The sequence below is a fragment of the Sminthopsis crassicaudata genome, chromosome 1 (assembly GCF_048593235.1).
Source record: "Sminthopsis crassicaudata isolate SCR6 chromosome 1, ASM4859323v1, whole genome shotgun sequence".
NCBI classification, from domain to species: Eukaryota; Metazoa; Chordata; class Mammalia; order Dasyuromorphia; family Dasyuridae; genus Sminthopsis; species Sminthopsis crassicaudata.
This window is the reverse complement of record NC_133617.1, coordinates 419339131-419355795: the sequence shown is the minus strand read 5'-3', so window position 1 is coordinate 419355795 and position 16665 is coordinate 419339131. Positions and strand designations below refer to the sequence as shown.

The 16665-nt window shown below is 37.9% G+C and overlaps 1 protein-coding gene across 4 annotated transcripts in view; it reads right to left on the bottom strand.

Moving 5' to 3' along the window:
* Positions 1-4823, bottom strand: part of UNC13B (unc-13 homolog B) — a 339532-nt gene extending 334709 nt beyond the window's left edge. For all 4 annotated transcript variants that reach the window (XM_074280308.1, XM_074280310.1, XM_074280309.1 and 1 more), the window contains exon 1: positions 4495-4823. In XM_074280308.1, the coding sequence (XP_074136409.1) occupies positions 4495-4516 (22 nt within the window). In that variant the 5' untranslated portion in view covers positions 4517-4823. The remainder of the gene's footprint in view (positions 1-4494) is intronic.
* Positions 4824-16665: the final 11842 nt, after the last annotated feature.

Here is a 16665-nt window from a genome sequence, read left to right as displayed (position 1 = left end):
TAGTAAAAAACAATACAAATTTTATCAGAGTACATGCATGACAATAAATTCTGTAGAAATTCCGAGAAATAAGAGATTCCTTTGGACTGAGGGAAGTCAGGAAAGCCCACACAATGAAGGTAAGATTTAAACTGTCTTAAAGGAGAATTAAGATTTGGATAACGGGAGAATAATTAAAATGAGATTCTATTTTTTGGGAAATAATGTAACTAATGTCCAAAGGCAAGAATTAAAAATACAAGCTTTGGGACAGTGAATAGACAAGGACTCCTATGAAAGAGTTGTAGGTTATATAATACTAGAGAAATAGTTTGGGGTTAGACTGAACTCAAGGTTAAGAAACTTTGGCTTTACCCTCTAATAAGGGAGGAGCTACTAGAGGTTGAGCAAAGAAATTTCACTATTAATGCATCTTTTTAATTTATTCTGGTAATATTGAATTAAGGCTAGTTATAAGCAAGATAAGTAGTTAATGTATAAAAATGTTTTTAAATATATTTTAATAAATTCACATTTTAGTGCCAAAAAAAGTTTTCATGGCATGTTGGTAATTGTTTTGTAACAAGTTATGTATTACAGTGAAGACTCAAATCTGCCAGTGAAAACAATGAAGGGAGAGGGGAGGTATACTTTTAAAAAGCAAGAGAACTCAACTTTCAAACCTTGCCTAAGGTATATAGGCATCTGATTAGATGTGCAGGATGAATTGAAAGAAAAAAAAAAAGACTACAAAATGCTGTTATAAACCCATGGTAGCTTTTCTTTACCAAAAAAAAAAAAAATTGTCATATGAGATGATTCTCTGGGAAGGGAAAGCAGGTGAGTGAGGAGTCCAGAGGAAATTTAGATTATATAAATGCAAATTATATCAGCAAAATTTATTTTCTCAAACAAAGCCTATTATTTTCTTCTAAGCGTAAAGGGCCAGAAAGATGTATTAGGATGGTAGAAGGTATTTGAAAGGAAAAGTCAACATAAATTATTACTGATTTAACTGGAGTAAAGTAGAAAGACTAAGGAATATTGCATCATTCATCTAAGGGAGTACTTAATACATCATTCATCTATGAGAGTACTTGAACAAAAACTGATGCACCAATAATGATATTTTCCATTAGTTTTTCCAAGTAAATACTACTGCTACTCCAGTTATTAGGGGTACAATTGTATTATACCATATTATTACAGAAGGTTGCTTTTAGGGATATACATAACATTCATAGCATTATCATAGACAAGCTTAGAACTGGAAGGGACTCTAGAAACCGAATAATCCAATCTCCTCATTTTATAAATGGGAAAATTGTCTCTCAGAAGTTTAATGACTTGCCCATAGTCACACTGCTAGTGGTGAGGTAGAATCTGAAAACAAATCTTCCTGACTCCAAGACCAACAAGTTAGCCACTACACATGCTACCTATTCTTTGCATCTCCATCAAGATTAAATACAATAATTGAGATTTGAGAGAAAGTTTGTTTTATTCTCCATTTCCAAAGCATTGTTCCATGACACTTAAGTAACACATTAAAGTAATCTTTTAAAATTAAAAAGACAGCAGCTTTAATTTGTACACAGATCTATGGTTTTATATTTACAAATTTGTACATTTGATCTATATTTGTATAGCAATGTAACTTGCCTGACAAATCTCATAATCTTTTGTAATCTTAAGGTTCTTACACAGAGGTTTGTGACCTATCTGAAGACAAAACAAAAGGCACAGAAATAATGTGACAGTAGGAGTAACTGAATTTCCACAAGATGAGAGCTGTTAAACTTTAGGGACCAAAGAAAACTGAAATCTTAGAAAGATTTTCTTCATTACACTAAAAGAATTTAAGAAATTTTCTTCTTGATAGTCCTGCATGAGAATTAGCTTTATCATGCTTTGATTACTACTGAGGCAACCTGTTTCTATATCTGGTAGCATAATCACTATTGGCATAGGCAGCTTTATGTTACTAAAGTTGTATCCTTCAACACAATTACTGCAAGAGAATAAGACTAATTCAAATGATCCAGAGTATTTTGTTACTGTTGTCATTAACAAAAATAAAAGGAAACAAGGTGCATTATAAAGTTCTCTACTCAAATCTTGTTACTTAGATTCCAGTAATTCTCTGGAAACAAAGAATTCCCAGTTATTAGAGGGAAGAGGAGGAAAACTGAATCAAAGCAAAATTCTCATCAATGAAAGATCAAGCTTAAAATGAAAAAAAAAAAAAAACCTTACTGTGTTATATAATCTCTAGAAATAGCCAAGGCCCAGTTTGGGGACTGGGTTAATGGGGATTTAATAATCCTGTGGGAGAGAACAGAGAGGGGGAGGGAGGAAGTTCCCATCTGCCAGCAGAAGGGGAGACAGAATCAAGAGTAGCAAAACAACACTTCATCTTATGTGGAACACATGGAAAACTGAATCTAAAATTCTCCAATGGAGCACTTCACTTATAAGTTCAATGAAGGAATAAGGAAAATAAATTTCATACAACCAAGTTACTTATCTGACTCTTGTTCTGAACACAGAATAAATCAGGAGGTCTTTGCTATCAGTGGCTATCAATGAATTTTCCAAATTTTAGTTATGAGTCCAGGTGCAACAAGTTACCTGATTTTTGCAACCAGATATATAATTTCTTAAAACCAAATACCATATCCTAGATTATTTCAAGCACATTTTACATTCTAATATCTGCACTCACTACAGCAAAGGTCACTAGAGAAATCACATCACAGATCCCTCAAAACCCTGAATTGTTCTGAAGGGAGTGATGAAAAAACAGACTTTCCTGCACTCTTCCCAGAAAGGACAAAGACTTTTTCACAATGCCTGATCCAATCGTACAAAGGAATAATCTAGGCTTCAATCTTACAAAAGGAAGAGGAAATGAGAAGAGAGATGGATTATAAACCCAGAAAAACAATGGTGGAAAGGGAGGGGAAATCATAGATTTATAGCTAGGACAAACTTTAGAGGCCAACCATTCCAAACTGCTCTTTTCACAAATGAGGCAATCGAGGCCCAGAGATTAAGTTACTTGATACAGGTAGGTAGCTGGATTTGAACCTTTTTTTTGACTTAGATTCTAGTGCTCCTTCCAATGGGCCATAGTACTACCTCACTAAGAATAAGTAACAGTTGTAAAAAAAATAAAAATAAAAAAGTAAAGCTCAGGTAATTTCCCCCCCCCCATTTCTTGAGAAATGGTAGGGGAAGGGAAAAGGAGAAAGGCTTGTCAATTTTCTAATCATTCCACAGTTGGGCCACCATCCAGCCAGGACCGCCAAGCACTGGCAGTAGGGCACTGCACAGAGACATGATGTTACATAGCTAACCAACAATAATATACCATAGAGCAGCTTGGAATAGGTAGGAAATTTGACAATTACTTAAAACTACCCCCAACAAGAGTTTAAAAAAAAAAAAAAACGGGAAAAGAAAAAACTACATTCTTTCTCTCCAGGAGTGAAGCTACAAGAATGAAAAAGATCCCTGCCCTAGAATTGGACTTATTTTTGTTTAGAGTGGTTTGGTTTTGAGGGGTTTTTTAATGGTAGATGGGGGTTCCAGTACAAGTATATGAAGGCCCCAGTTTGAATCCCACTGAAATTTACTAGATGTGAGACTACAGACAATTACTGGTTGTGTGACCACGGTCAAGACATTTAACTTCTGCACCTGCTTACTCATTGGTAATACAGGATAGAATGACCTGTGCCTAACACGCAGAACTGTAGTGAGGATTAAATGGAATAAATTACGTAATATGCTTTGCAAACTTCAAAGAAGTATATAAGTTTAAGTTAACATAATAAAAGAGTTTGGAAGACCACTTGTAGGACTTTACTCTCCAAGAGCCGAAGAGGAGGAAATTTCACAACTCTTCAAGAGTTCTGGTTAGGGAGTGAGGGGCGGGAAGACGTTCCAGTTCACATACTGGGGAAGGAGTGGGTTTACAAAAACTTAGCTCCCCCAGGTGTTCCGGCGGGAAGGCTCTTATAATACTAACAGAAATGCTGCAGGTGTTCGCGGCGAGGGGAAGCTCGCAACGTTCGGCTCCCTTGGGAGTTGGAGGGGAATGGGAGAGATTTACAATAACCCATTTTCCCAGAGGCTTAGGAGGGTCTAGCTGTCACCTTAGCCTGGCGTCCCAGGGGTCTGGATGCAGGACTCCAACAATAGCCCCGTCCCCAAGGGACGCGCTCTGGCAGCCCCACAGGTGGGGGTTTCCAACAATAGACCCCTCCCTAGGGGCTTAGGGAGTATGGATGTGATCGTATTCCAGCACTCCGGGGATCTGGGTAGGGGTCTCTGACATTAGCCCATCTCTCACGGATGCCGTCGTTATCTGGAGCTCTAAGTAGGGGTCTCTCATCATAACCCCTCCCCAGGAACTCAGGTGGGGCGGATAAGCCACGAGTCCGAGTGAGGGGCCAAGGGCGCAGCCGCGCCGAGTTGAGAAGGGGCGGGCTGGGGGGGGGGCTCACTCACCCCGAACACAGAGCAGAGACATGGTCCGGGAGAAGCGCAGCCCGAGCCGCTTCTCTCCGCCTCAGCAGGTGCAGCTGCCACTCGGGCTACCGCTCGCCTCGGGCTCCCCGGCTTCGGCTCCCGCTGCTCCTCATGGCTCCCGCCCCGAGCGGGCGGCGCCGGCTGCTCCCCGAGATCCGCCCTACCTCACTAGCGGCGTGGGCTCCGGGCGGCCGAGACCACCGGCTGGAGGGACCGGGGCAGGGGCGGGGGCAGCCGCCGCGGCGCCATCTCGGAGGGAGGCGGGAGCACCCCGAGCACGCTCTCCCCCTTCTCTCCTCCCCCTCCTCCCTCTCCTCCTCCCCCCTCTCCTCCTCCCCCTTTTCTCTTCCAGCCTTCTCCCGCCGGGGTCTCCAAGCCCCGGCGGAGTCCCAGCCCCGCCACCACGCCCCGTCCCGCCCAGTCCCTGACCAATCAGCGCCAGAGGACTGCTTTGGTCCCGCCCACGGGAGGCCGGAGTGGCAGGGCAGGGGCGGAGATTTGCTCTTGTTCTTTTGTAGGTGTGGCTTCAGCAAAGAACAAATTCATATACAAACATACACGCACACATAGGCACCTTGCACGCGCACATACTCTCTCATCCCTGTCGGCACATTCACCCGCAAGCTTCCCTAGAACAGGGGCGTAGCTCAAAGGAGTCTCTCCCCTCCCCTGGGGGAGGAAGAGCGTGGCAACCACTTGCTCCGCCCCCTTTGGGGCCGGGACTTCTAAGTCTCCTTCCTACCCGGAGCCTGTCAAGGCGGGTTTGTTCTCCCTACAGGTGCATTTCCTTGAAGTCACAGTCTAGGTGCCAGTGCTCTAAGGAATAACGCCAGATACCTCGGCCCATCCCCCACAGAGCAAGCTTCAGGGAGTTGTTCAGTCCTTTTAGTCAGATCCGGCTCGTTGGGATCCCATTTAAGGTTTTCTTGGCAAAGATACTGAATCGCCATTTCCTTCTCCAACATTTGACAGATGGGGAACTGAGGCTAACCGGATTAAGTGACTTGCCCCGGGTCACAAAACTAGTGTCTGAGGTCGAATTTGAACTCAAGTTTTCCTGACTTCAGACCCGATGTTCTATTCACTCTGAGAGTATTAATTTGGTTCAAAAAAGTTATCAAGGAGTGAGGCAAAAAATAAAATATACAAATGATTGGCAGAAGCAACATAACAATGAAAAATGCAGGACTGGAGACCAGTGAAGATGCTGGGGGAAAGATCATTGAAGCATCTCCTAAACTATGAAGTAGAACAAAAAAGTTCAGAAGGAAACCAAAAAAAAAAAAAAAAAAAAAAATAGGGCAACTCGGAAAGTAACATTGAATTTATTTTTTACTTTAAAAAAATCAATCTGTATGCAGTAGTGATTCGTGATTTTGTATATAATAATCCTCTTTTCTTCCATCTATTTTTTCTGTATGGCAACCCCCCCTTTTGTACAGAACAAAAACAAAAAAATTCAAAGATAGGCAGTTTTTATTGCCCACGAGTTGTTTTTTTTTTTTTTTTTAATGGAGCTGTTCAACTTGGAAAAGATATTTTATTAGGGAAATTACTGATGTTTTCAAACTATTGAAGAGCTACTGAGAAGGAAAAGGGAACAGATTTATTCTGTAAAGCTCAATTAGGGCAAAACCAAAACTAGTGGGTAGAAGTTAAAAGGAAGCAGATTTTAGATCTGTATAAAGAACCATATTAATAGTTAAAACATACATCAATGAGAGACTGCCTTAGGATGGAGTTTCCTCCATCACTAGAAGTGTTTAAGCAGAAGTTGAATAACCATCAGAGATGGTTGTGGAATATCAATATCAGAGATGTTGTGGAAATAATTTATGTGTGGGCAAAAGTTTGGGCTATATAACTTCCTTCAGTTCTAAGATTCTAAGGCTCTAAGGAGGCAAGGTGAGCTTGGAAAAGTAGAATAGACGCATGATTTAAAATAAATGGCCTCTAGAAATTCCTTTCAACTCTAAAATTTCATGATTTTCTGAATGTAGAAATGTTGAAAAACTTTACTTGAGAGAATAGTTTCAACCTCTTTACCATAAGAGGATGATTCTCTGTCGGAGATATTTAGATGTGAATCATGATTTAAGTAGAAATATTCAAGATTAATAGCTCTCAGATCCTTCCAAGTGGGATACTTTCATTCTTTTTTTGTAAGTGCTACTGACATTAAAATAATAAGAGTTTCTCTGCAAGGCCAGGTAAAGACACATAAAGTAGATTTAAAATTATTTCCATTGATTGGGGAATGGCTAAACAAATTATTGTAAATTAATGTAATAAAATTACATTGCATCATAAAATATAGCAAATATGAATGATTCAGAGAAGCATGGAGAATGCTGTAGGAACTAATGCAGAATGAATTTAACAAACACTTCAAAAAAGTATTTTCATATTAAAAGTAGAACAGAGAGGATTTGTAAAATTGCAAAATCAATACAATAACATGTAAAGAGTGTCTAAAAAACTGAAAGCAAATACTTACCAATTATAATAACTTGCTACTGAAATAAGAAAGCACCTTCCTTCTTGCAGTAGAGAAGTGGGAAATTCTAGTGTCAGATATTCTGACTCATTGTGTCAGTTGGTTTTGATTACCTGAGAAGATTCAATAGAAATAGGGGAGAAGCAGGAAGAGTATATCCAAAAATGACTATAATATAAAAATAAAAGGTTAAAGTGTTGACTGTTCTCTCATTTCTTTAGATATAACTCAAATGCTTTGGAGCTTGCTCTACTATGATAGACTCCATAGCAATGTATATTCTGGAATTGTTCTCTCAGGGGGTGTTGTTTGAAAGAACTTATTTTGATACATGATTTCTCTAATTAAGTTAGGCCTGCCTGCTCTCTGTTGCTGACCCTTCTAGATGTCTAGAATCAAGACAGAGGCTATTTCCTCAGTCAGTCTTCAAAAACAGGAAGGCTGTAAGGTAGTAGATGTTTTTACAAATCCTTTCCTTCCTAATGAAAAAAACATATTACAAATAGAAAAAAAGAATTAGCTTTGCTAGCCTCAGGCCTATGTCTCCAGAAGCCTTATATCACTTGGGGATAATACAAGTTCCTTCAGAAAAGACAGCAAGGCAAGAGGTGACGGTCTAGTGAACCCCCAGACTGAAGGTGTTCCCTAGGTCAAAAGTTTCCTGGGGCCATGATAAAGTCCAGTCAAGAAGACTGAAGCTGGTGAGAAATGAAGCTCAGAAAGTAAGGTAAGAAATCTGGAAATCATTAAAGACTTAAGAGCATATTTGAAATTGAGATCCCACACTTACTTGACATCAAAGAAAGAACAGCTTCCACAGCAGAAAATCAGCCTAATTTGGGATGCCCCCCCCAAACCTGAGGAAAGTCCTGCCCTGATTCTAGGCCATCTCTAAAATAGGAAGGGTAACTAACCTATAAAGAGACTAGCTCTTGGCAGCCTGTTTTACCTGTGACAACCTTAGTGAAAGCTGGGTGAATCTGCTTCCACATTATACTTATTGAAGAGTCCTTAACTCCAATCTGTGTGAGTATTCAATACCTGTTTGCTGTTGGTTTACTGAATCATGGTGAAAAGTCTTTTAATATCTTTTGAGCTAAAGCTGAATGTGTATACAAAAAAGCACAAAGGTTCTCTTCTCTCCCTGATGGCATTCAAGGAGAAGGAAGAAATGTTGTTAGCCTCTGATTGCAGAAAGAGCAGAAGCTACTATCCATTGATTTATCTCCTCACCTAAGGTTGTCATGTAGTCATGAATGCATATCTTCTCTTTTTTTCTCTTTTTTTGTGTGTTTCTTGATCTTAGGTGAATGTGAATCAAAGACATCATGGATCAGGTCATGTTCTGTTATACTTCAAAGATAAGGAAGATCTATCAGAGGTAAAACAACCATATTCCATATCACAATTTCCCAGTAACCACAGCAATCTAGCTCATCCTGAGGAGTAAAGGGCTTAACCAAGTCCAACACTGAATTGACCCAGAATTCAAGATATCATATTCTTCAACTATCAAACTAAGATCTTTCTTTAGGAACATTATTCTATAAGAACTCTTTCATTGGCTATGTCACACCTAGAAATAAATTTAATGGTCGAATATTTAAATATTTTTCAATGGTATTTTATCTTTCCAATTATATGTAAAGATAGTTTCCTACATTTTTGTAAAACTTTGTGTTCAGGGCAGCTAAATGGTGCAGTGGATAGAGCACCAGCCCTGAAGTCAGGAGGACCTGAGTTCAGAAGTGGCCTCAGACATTTAATACTTCCTAGCTGTGTGACCCTGGGCAAATCACTTACCCCCAATTGCCTCAAGGGAGGGAAAATATCTTTTGTGTTCTAAATTTTTCTCCCTCCCCAAGACAGCAATCTGATATAGATTAAATATGTGCAATCCTTTTAAACATATTTCCATATCTGTCATGTGCAAGAAAATTCAGACCAAAAACGGGGAAAAAATGAGAAAGAAAATAAACAAATAAGATGAAAATTCTGTTTTAATCCTTATCCAGTGTCCATAGTTCTCTTTATGGATGTGATTGGCATTTTTCATCCCAAGTCTATTGGAATTGCATTATTGAGAAAATCCATCATCACAGTTGATCATCACATAATCTTATTGTTACTGTATACATTTTTCTCTTAGTTCTGCTCACTTTGCTCAGCACCAGTTCATATATCTTTTTCCAGGCTTTTTGGAAATCAGTCTGCTCATTATTTCTTATAGAACAATAATATTCCAATACCTTCATATACCATAACTTATTTGGCCCTTCCCCAACTGATAGATTTCCAGTTCCTTTTCACACTATAAAAAGAGTTGATACAAACATTTTTACACATATGGGCCCTTTTCCTTGTTTATGATCTCTCTGGGATGCACTCCCAGTAGTGTATACAATAGTGGCACTGCTGGATCAAAAGGGTATGCACAATTTTATAACTCTTTGTGAAGAATTCCAAATTGCTCTCTGGAATGGTGTAATCATTTCACAACTCTACCAACAATGTATTGGTGTTCCAGTTTTTTCACAAACCCTCCAACATTTATCTTATCCTGTCATCATAGTCAACCTGAGGTGTATGAGGTGATACCTGAGAGTCATCTTAATTTGCATTTCTCTAATCAAGTGATTTTCATATGACTAGAAATGGCTTTAATTTCATCTAAAAATTGTTCATATCCTTTTATCAATTGAAAAAATGACTTGTATTCTTGGAAATTTGAGTCAGTTCTCTGTATATTTTAGAAATGAGCTCCTTATCATTAATACTGGCTGTAAAAAATTTTCTCATTTTTCTTCTTCCCTTCTAATTTTGGCTTCATTGACTTTGTTAGGGCAAAAACATTGTAATCAAAATTATTCATTTTATATTTCATAATGTTCTTTAGTTCTTTAGCCATAAATTCCTCCCTTCTCTTTAGATCTGATAGGTAGACTATTTCTTGCTCTACTAATTTTCTTATACTTTCACCCTTTGTCTCAATCATGAACTCATTTTGACCTTATCTTGATATAGGGTGCTAGATGTTGGTCAGAGCCATACTATTTTCCAATTTTCCCAAAAAATTTTTGTCAAATAGTTCTTATTCCAAAATGGAGTCTTTGGAGATTACTATAGTCATTGACTATTGTGTTTTGTGTACATAATCTATTCCATTGATCTCTCTTATTTCTTATTTCTTAGCCAGTACTAAATGGTTTTGATGACTTCCACTTTATAATTTTAGAATGGTGAAGGAATATTTATCCATCATCCATCATCCATTGGGTAAGTTAGATGACAATGTAGATTAGATTGCCAGGCTAGGAGTTAGGAAGTTAAGAAGCCCTGAGTTCAAATCCAATCTCTAATACTTACTAGTGGTCACTTAACCTCTCAATTTCTTCATCTGTAAACTAGGATAATAACAGCACCTATTTCCCAGTGTTGTGAGGATCATCTGAGAAAATAAAAGCAATTTGCACAATACCTGGCATATAGTAAGCACTATATAAATTTTAACTATTGTTATTATTGCCTATCTATTTAGAAAATAAATTCCTGGGGCAGCTAGGTGCCATAATAGGTAGAGCACCACTAGCCCTGAAGTCAGGAGGACCTGAATTCAAATCTGGCCTCAGACACCTAATATTTCCTAGCTGTCTGACCCTGGCAGGTTTTTGCCTCAGCAAAAAAAAAAAAAAAAAAAAAAAAAGAGTATATTCCCTATGTACCCTACCTAGGACTCCTCTCTTAGATATAATATTCTTGAATATCTCCTTAATTTCCAAGGATTCAAGTATACTAATTCAAATTATGTCTAGCTCTCATGCAAATATTTAAATCTCTATATAATCTTCCTATTGACTTGTCCAGTCTCATGTTCACTGACTACCTGCCAGATATCTCCACCTAGAAGTCCCATAGTCATGTCCAACTTAACAGATCCAACATAGAACTAATTATAACCCCAACTCCCTCAAACCTAAGACTCCTCCAAACTTCCCTATTTCTGTATGTTTTCTCACTAAGGTAGGAGGTGAAGTATTCTGAGAAGGAGAAGGAGGAGGTAGTTTGAAATAGCTTCTATGGAAAATGTGATAGTTAATCATGGAAAAATAAAAGAATTGTGGTCCAACATGGAGCTAGATGGTGATTGCATTTATTTAAAAACGAGATGATACAGTAAATAAAATGCCAGACCTGAAGACTTATCTTCTTGACTTTTAAACTTGGTCTCAGATACTTATTAGCTGGGTAACCCTGTGCAAGTCACTTAATGCTTGCTTCATCTGTAAAATGAGCTGGAGAAGGAAATGGCAAGTCTTTCCAGTATCTTTGCCAAGAAAACCCCAAAAAGGGTCATAGTTAGACCCAAATGAAAATGACTGAACAACAAGATTTGATTACTTGATTACTAACCTAAAATTATTCAGTAGTCAGGTAAGTAGAAACAAAGGGAGACCATGTAGATAACACAAGTTTAGAATTTAGCAAGCCATGACTAGTAATGGGAAAGGGGACAAGGGATTCAAGCAAGGATAGCTAAGAGAATATGTTGAACTGATCAACCATGTAGTCGGGATGGTGAAGGGAGGCAAGAAAAGTCAGAGAAGGGGTGAAAGGATTGTCATACAGTTTGATCCCAATGGGTTTTCCAACATAAATGTTCCTTCTCTGTTGTGTTGCAAACTTCTATGGAATGTGCTATAATTCTATTATTTGTCACTATAAACATCCAACCAGAGACAGGACTTTGGCAAAAACATTTCAGTGATAACTGTTCTTATTTTTCCCTAGGGATACTTACCACTATCAGGACCACCACCATCACCATTTCCATTTGTATATTCAGATTAGCAAATGCTTATAGTTAATACTTCATATAAATACAAATCAAATATTTAAAACAAAGGTAAACAGATATTCCTTGTGCCCAGAAGGAAATATTTTAACCTTTCACAAAAGATTCCCAATAGAGCAAGGAAATACAGGATTATAACCTTGGGATCTGTAGTACAGGGGAAATTTTTTAGCAATATAGCTTCCATTTTGACATTCCCTTTGCTCAGTCTACTCAAGCAGCCTCATTCCCAGAATCTTGGTCTCTTTCTCTGTGGTAGGTTCCTGAGCTTATGTTTCCACTTTCTCAGCTATATGTCTCATTGGAGTTGTTTCTCTTTGAGTTTCTTTCCTGGACACACTAAATCAACTTTTAAATGTCACTTGGCGTTGTGGGCTATCATTCTTGATCTTATGCTGTTTTCTTTCTAATTCCCTCAATGGACTAATAATTTACACTTTATAAAGAAATCATGTAGAACAGGTACATTTTTATTATTAGTTTAATTAGCCCCTTTTTGGTGATTAGCTGTATGAAAGAACTACTTCCTTACACACTGGAAAAAAAAAAGAGGAAAAATGGAGGAACTATCATCCTGAAGACAAACAAGAGGTTTGGGAGAGAATAAGACAGAAGGAAAGATTAAAGAATAAGAGGTCTTGGTTAGAAAAGGAACTTCAGAGTTCTGGTTCAAAGAAGTAAAATAATTATGGGATATTTAGATTTATAGGACTATACCATCTATCTGGGTAAAGTGGAATGAAAATGGAGGTCATGGGGCTTTGGGAAGTTGAACTGGTAGATAAGAGAATATAAGATGGCATCAATAGTTCATGGTTAGCTCTCCAAAATAGTAGATAAAACTCCTGTGGAAGGACTCAAGGCAATAACAAATATCATAAGTACAAGGCAATCTTTTTTTTTTACCCCACTTTTTAAAAAATAAAGAAAAGCATTAACAAAGACCTTACCTAAACAACTGATAAAAACCCCCCTCTTTTTCCAGTGATTTCTACTTGCTTTCAGGATACTTTACTTCCTACTCCCACCAAGTTTATAGCTCCACCATGCAAGTCAAACTGCCTTCAGAAGAGAAACAAACTCGGGATCACTAAGGTAACAACCTTCTAATATTCTTGTGATTCCTTTTGTCATCCTAGAAACCCAGGCTTATCAAAACTATCCAAAGACTTGGATTTGCCTTAATGGGAAAAACACTTGGACTCACTTGACAATCCCCCTGAGATTCTGGTGAATCTTACTTTCACCCCACGGACCATATAGATGTCCAGTTTAATGATACTATGTTGAGAGTTTATAAACTCCCCTGGAAGGAAATGGACTCTTCCCATTAGACCTGCTTTATCCAAATAATTCCTTGTAGTAGGAATGGAAAAAGTCTTGAGTTTTTGCCCATCCTTGTCAAGGCCTTAGTCCTTTCCTTGAGTTTCAAGAGTCATATATCAGTTCTCTTCAAAAGGCCCGGAACAAATCTTCCCCCTCCCCTTACTGGAAGATTGGAATTCAGGATTTTTGAATGTGAGGTACTGCTCAGGAACTCTACTTTTCTCTCTCTAGAAGGCTTGATTCTGAAATTTTCCAAGAATTCAGCACAGTACAGGAAATTGTCCCCCTTCCCCTTCTCTCTGTTGCAGACTGGTTCTGTAAACTCTTTAAGGACTGCACATTATCCAGGAAATCTCCCATTTCCCATTGAGGAGCCTGGGATTCAGGAAATTGGGATCTAATAACTTTCTCTTAGACCATGCAGAATTCCAGAGAACTCTTTCTGAAGATAACCATGTGTGGCTCCTAGAGAAAAAGCAGGATTTCCGCAGGTCCCAGAGTCACTCTTAACTCTTAAGCTCTGTTCTCCTTAAAAGGGCACTTAAATTCTTTAATAAACCTTCAGCCTTAACAAAGCAAGCAAAAAGGTGAGCCAACCAATTAAACCCAATTTACACTATCAGGAGATACAATTAAAGTCCCAAACGAAGGTTTATCATTCCTATAAACTCATCAGATTGATCAATTACATTTATCAATATCTACATTAATATGTAGTTTTGCTTTACTGATTTTGGATTTGGACTTTTTTGTTTCTTTAGTTTTTGGGGGAGAGAGTGAATATTTCAGATTGTTCATTTAATACTCCAGAAAAAAATGCTAGAAGGTCAAACCTGAAACTTTTTGGAGGTTATGTTTGGAGGCACAATATTCAAAGCATGAATGTAAAACTCTGTTCCTTGCATTTTCACTAGTTGATTATTGTCCTTTGTTCTTCAAGAGAACCAAAATAACATCACTATGTTAGAGTCAAATTAATGTGTCCAACTGTGTCTGATCAGACCAATAGGAGTTCAGAATGCTTTGCCACAGGTCAGACATAAATATAGTGCTATATAGTGGGCGGTTGTTGGCTATAAGAGAGAAGAAAGTGAAAACATAGTTAAAGGGTTCTGAGCCACGGCATAAATTTGGATATTTAGAATAGCATTTTATCAATCTTCATTTCAGAGGTTCATCTTTTTTTGTGTGTCATGAATCCTTTTGGCAATCTGGTAAAACCTATGGACTCCTGAGAATAATGTTTCTAAATACATAAAATAAAATATATAAGATCACAAAGGAAACAAGTTACATTTTGAAATATTTATCAAAATGTTAAAAAAAAAAAAAAAAAAAAAGTTAATGACTCCTAGATTAGAAACTGACAGGAGAGGTATCAGGCTTGTTGTAGCACAGCTGAAAGCCTCAGGCAAGACCACTTGGTTTGTTGTTTAAGTGTTCTGACACTGGCTGACCAATTCCTTCCTGGGTAAAGTGTTACTGTGTCTTTCTGCAATCTTAAGAAGGGCTATATGTTGTCTGATGTGGACTACTTACACTATAGAGCAGTGGCCCAGATGGGAAGAGGAAAGGGAACACAGAAAAAAAGAATATTTCCTAAGCACCTGCTATGTGGCAGGAACTATGCTAAGCACTTCACATATATGAGTACATCTGATCCTCACAAGAACTCTAGAAGATTGATGCTATTTTTATAGCCTCATACAATTGAGGACTGAGGCAGTCGAAAGTTAGAAAACTTGACCAGGGGTGCCTTAAGATGGGATTTAGCTCAGATGTTTCTAACTCTATAATTTAATCCATAATTTAATTCGACAAACATTAAATACCTACTCTATGAAAACAGTGTGTTATAATGGATAGAATGCTGAATTTAAGAGTTTTAAAAATGTGGGTTTAAATCCTGCTTCTGACACTTATTAGCTATGTAATCATGGGTAAATTTCTTAAGCTCTCTTAGCTGTAGTCAATACTCTTTAATTAGAACTGAGTTATAATCTGGGGAAGGAAATCATATGGCCTTGATTTATTTGAAAATAGTATGTAATCATAATGGAAATATTTATAAACTATTAAAAATGTTTAGATGTAGTAAAGTACAAAGATATCAGTTTGGCAGCCGTTTGGAAGATGAATTGAAGAGAGAAGAGATTGGAGGTAGATAGACCAATAAGGTTGATATAATAGTCCAGCATAGAGGTTAAAAGTGGCAACTAGGTGGCTCAATGGACAAAATGTCAGGCCTGGAATTAGGAATAATCTTCCTGCATTCAAATTTTTTTTTTTTTTTTTGGGGGGGGAGAAAGGCTGAGGTTAATTGACTTGCCCAGGGTCACACAGCTAAGAAGTATTAAGTGTCTGAGGCCAGATTTGAACTCAGGTCCTCCTGAATTCAAGGCTGGTGCTCTATCCACTGCACCACCTAGCTGCCCTCTTCCTGCATTCAAATCTGGCCTCAATTATCAGTTGTATGACATTGGGCAAGGCTCTTAACCCTATTTGCTTCAGTTTCCTCATCTGTAAAATGAGCCAAAGAAGGAAATGGCCAACCACTCTAGGGTCTTTGCCAAGAAAACCCCAAATAGGGTCATGACATGTCAAACATTACTGAAAAGCAACTCAACAACAGAGGTGAAAAGATTAAACTACATTTGAGTAAAGATGTGGTTATTATATAGTTCATTTAGTCCACCCACATATACCTATAGATAAATATATGTATACATGTGTATATATTTTGTTTAGTCATTTTTCAGTTGTGTTCAATTCCTCCTAAATACATTTGGAGTTTTCTTGGCAAAGATACTAGTGAGATTTGCCATTTTCTTCCTTAGTTCATTTTATAGATGAAGAAACTGAGGCACACAGCATTAAGTGACTTGTCTAGGAGTCACACAACTAGTAAGTGTGTCTGGTTGTATTTGAACTAAGAAAAATTAGTTTCCTTATGTATGTGTGTGTTTGTATATGCATGTGTACACACATATGTGTATGTATACATGTGTGTATATCTAGAAAAAAGAAAGAGAGGGTGGGGCCCTAAGTGGTAGAAGCATTGGTGACCATGGTTATTAAGAGAGAATTTCTAGTCAATGTTTTCTTGGATGCAGCTTTCTCAGTGACTTGATGCGATTTCAATAGGGTATATAATGGTATTGAGTCTGCCATTCCTCAGGTGGAATATGCACTCAACTCACTGGGTTTGCCTTTGCCTCTCTTTTGTATTTCTTTTCCTGACTAAGAAATTAAACAACAATTTTAAGATGGATGAAGTCATGAGGCAACCTTTTGAATCCCAGAAAAGGTCTTGGATATCCTGCAAGTATCTGCAGAGTAGCAGTGACTGATGGCAAGTGGAAATATGGAGAAAACCTAGAAGATCAAACTGCATGAATAAACAGTGTTAAGATAAAATGTAACATGGCTAATTTAATAGTTCTTCAAAAACCCAAGAAAGATTGATTATTGGTCT